General features: G+C 54.0%; 1 protein-coding gene across 1 annotated transcript in view; it reads right to left on the bottom strand.

Moving 5' to 3' along the window:
- The window catches only part of ints5 (integrator complex subunit 5), a 3,954-nt gene continuing 301 nt past the window's right edge, over positions 1 to 3,653 (bottom strand). The window contains 5 exon segments of the mRNA XM_026178628.1: positions 1 to 949; positions 1,135 to 2,451; positions 2,453 to 3,088; positions 3,090 to 3,113; positions 3,216 to 3,468. Of these exon segments, the coding sequence (XP_026034413.1) occupies positions 242 to 949; positions 1,135 to 2,451; positions 2,453 to 3,088; positions 3,090 to 3,113; positions 3,216 to 3,468 (2,938 nt within the window). The 3' untranslated portion in view covers positions 1 to 241.

Genomic DNA, 3,653 nt, shown 5'->3' on the forward strand with positions numbered 1-3,653 from the left:
AATGACACATTAAAACACATTACATCCCAGATTCTGTATGCACACTATGTACACATGTGCCATTTGTGTTTCTCACCAATTAGAAATGTATCAAGTCTAAAAACGGTACAAAAAGGTATGCACGCGCACAAGCCTCTACTGATATGGTAGTGAACTACAGTGACTGAAACTCTGGGGTCCGCTCTTGGACCGTAACACAGTAATCCCTCCATTTTACAGTCTATTTATTCCCCGTCACTCCTCAGAGCTGGAATCGCCAGCACAGGTGCCCCAGTCTGTCAATGTTTTTATGTAGCACGCTGTGGATCGGCGCCACGTATCTTGCTACGTCGCCGTCCCGTGAGAAATCTCTGCAGAACATGCCCTTCTCCGAGCTGAAGACAAACTTCTGGGGCATGGGCCCATTCCCCCTTACGTACTCCCACACAGCCAGCAGCAGCAGCCTCACCTCGAAGGGAGTCAGGTGAGGGAAAGCTTCGTGGACGTTGGCCAGGACGGGTGGCAGGAGCTGGCCTTCTCCCATGCAGGACACCAAGAGGCAGGAAGCCTGGAGGTGCCATGGGGAGTCTGTGGATGATGCCTCGCGAGATGCCTCCCAGTGGGCCAACAGAGTGGCCAGGAGGCCTCGGAGCACCGCTGAGCAGTAGCAGAGAGCCGGTCGTCCAGCCGCAACGACCTGAAGCAGAGGGAAGAGCACAGGGTGGGCCTCAAAGCAGCGCCGAATGTGGATGTCTCTCTCCACTGTGGTGCGGGCGTGCTCTTCTGGGGGCCAGGATAACTCGCTATTGGCCACGTCGGGACAGACGTTTTCCACTATTGTGACTGCAACAACCTTGGCTGCCTCCGCGTTGATGGGTGGCGGCTCATCGGGGTCAGACGGTGATCGTGAGCCGTTCAGACCGGAGGAGCTGCAACACTTGACAATAACTGCCAGCAGAATCTGAATGTTCTACAGAGAAAAGAGGACGAAAACATGCACATTATTACAGATTTATTTCCTCTGTTTGAACATTTCATAGGAGTCACATGGACGAATAATTTTTATGCACAACTTACAGTAAAAATACATAAAAAAAACCCCACTTCCTTAGTTTATTTATAGTTTTAACTGCTCTGCAATCTTTAAACACTCACCTGTATGACTAAGGATGGATCAGGCAGCTGTATGATGGTGCGAGCCTTTAGTCCCTTGCCAATCACACCTGCGTGAAACACAGACCACACACTACTTGAAAAATTAACGGTGGTACCAAACCGACAGTTGACGTCCAGCAAAGAGGCTCCAACATCAGGCGACACAGATGGGGAAGGCACAGGGGCGCCAGACATGTCTGCGATCTGCCCTCCAAATAGGTCAGTGTTGCCTTTATGTAGCGCTCCTTCAACCAGCTGCTGAAGCACTGATTTGAGCGTAAGAGGAGAGTATGCGGCAAAACGGGACAGTAGAAGAACGGAGCAGTTCACTGCTTCACCTGCCTGCCCTCCATCTCTCCCTGCCTTCCCTCCTTCTCCTCTCCTTCGCAGAGCCTGGAAGAAATGAGTGACGGCAGCGCGAGAGAGTTGGAGCAGCTGTGCTGGGGAGCAGGTGCGAGGGAGCGGGCTGCAGGACAGGAGGCGTACTGCAGCGTGAGATACAGCTGGGTCACCGTGGAGAAGAAGTGGGCAGAAATCATGGAGGTGTCCTGAGACCGCCGAGCCCACCTGGACCACCATGGAGGACTGAGCACCTGTTGCTCCTCTTCTCTCCTCGTCCTGACTCTGGATGGCTGCAGCCAGGTTGAGCAGCAGCTGCCTAAGCTGCCGAGGCCCCAGAGTGTGCGTGTGGATCTGCGCCACGCTACGTGCAATGGCAGCAGGAATGAGGCCTGCCATGCAAGAGGAGAGCGTGGTGTGGAGCTGCCAGGCCAGAGCCAACTCCTCTGGATTGCGGGCCTGAGTGAGCAGCTGGCAGAGGGCCTCAGTTGCTGTGCTGGGACCCCCATAAACTGAGAGCAGACATAGCAGCTGGTGCAGCCAGAGATGACGCTTCCTCTCCAGTCGCAGCGTCTCAGCACACAGCTGACCAATGTGAGACTGCAGCTCCTCCAAGAACGGGATGACCCTCTGGGGCTGTGAGGAAGCAGAGTGATGGGGGTTGACCTCAACTCCATCAGTGCGGTTGAATACTAACTTGTGGAGATGCAGGAGCAGCATCTGCAGGAGGCGGTCGCAACCTTCTCGGACTCCTTCGTGAGGTGAGGGAGTTGGGCCTGAGATAATGACTGAAGCTGGGGTCGCAGTGTCTGCCAGAAATCTGAGTACCCGGGCCCCTCCCGAAGGGCTCTGGCTAATGAGATGCACAACCAGGCCCAGCATGTTATCCAGTTCCTCTCTGGGGAGGCCCTGCAGCACGGCCTGTAGCTGGAGCAGGACAGGGGGGCGCAACAACTCGACGAGCTCTGCAGACACAGGAACCAAAAAGGTTTGGGGACATTGCTGCCAGCTGCAGGAGAAACGGCACCGCAGCACGACGAAGCTGAGGGGAGCTTTCCCAGGATGTTGAAGATGAGGTTGGAGACAGAGGGCTCGACGGATTGAGACTCTCCTGGAACATCCTCAGCAGCTCTTTCCGGATGCTGTCGGAGTGGTGAGCGGCGAGGTGTCCAAGGATTCCCACCACTGAGCCGATCTTTGGCACTCTGCTGCCTTTATCCACTCCCATTACAAGCAGCCCTTGGTCCTTAGCACCATGAGAGCAGAAGTCCTTCAGTCCACATGCCATCACTCGGCTGATGATGGTACCGGGGAAGGCAGACCCAATGTGAGCCACCACCCAGTCAAAATGAGGGGAGTGCTGAACTGAAGTGTCCAAAAGAGCATCGACACAGGCATCGGGGCACCAGGCCAGCATTGCAGCCAGACACTGAGAGTAGGCTTCCATGAGAGATCGAGTGGCAGCACAAGACATCCAGAGCTGAAGCAGCTCGTTGAGGCTGGAGGAGTGGGGGGCGACACGGCGCCCAGCATGCTTGCTGCTCAGCTGGCCCAGTAAATCCACAGCCCAGGTGGACACTAGAGGGGCCCAGGCTCGGGGGTTGAGACGGATGAAACTCTGACAGCACGGCGTGAATCTCCTACAGACAAAAGAAATAATAAAACAAATTTACCTTTAAAAATCTTTTTTAGCTTCAATATGTGCATATTTATTTTATGATGGTGTATTTTTGTAGTCACACCTGTATAATGTCCTCCAGGTTGGAGCTGACCCCAGTGCTGGCATTACTCTCCGTCTCTAGGTTGTGCAGGAAGGCGGACACATGCTCATCGTACACGCCTCGCAGATGCTCCAAGACCGCCCCACGACAGGCCGGGACTGAGCGCAGCAGGCGCACAGCGCATCGAGCATGTTCTCGGACGCTAAGCTTCCGGCCCTGAACGGTGTCAACGCCACTGATGAAGGACTTGATCTCCTGAGACAGTTCCTGGGTACTAGAGAAGGAGAAAGTAGACATGAGGAAAGTGAGTGGTGTCTCACCAAACAAGCTAAAAATGATAAGGACGGCCATAATGATCTAAGAATACATCACTGCTAACATATTCTGTGTGAATATATGAAGAAGTTGTGAACAACACCCATTAAGCCTTACAGAAACCAAAAAGTGACATTCCTGTGA

Source organism: Astatotilapia calliptera, chromosome 2 (genome assembly GCF_900246225.1).
Source record: "Astatotilapia calliptera chromosome 2, fAstCal1.2, whole genome shotgun sequence".
Taxonomy (NCBI): domain Eukaryota; kingdom Metazoa; phylum Chordata; class Actinopteri; order Cichliformes; family Cichlidae; genus Astatotilapia; species Astatotilapia calliptera.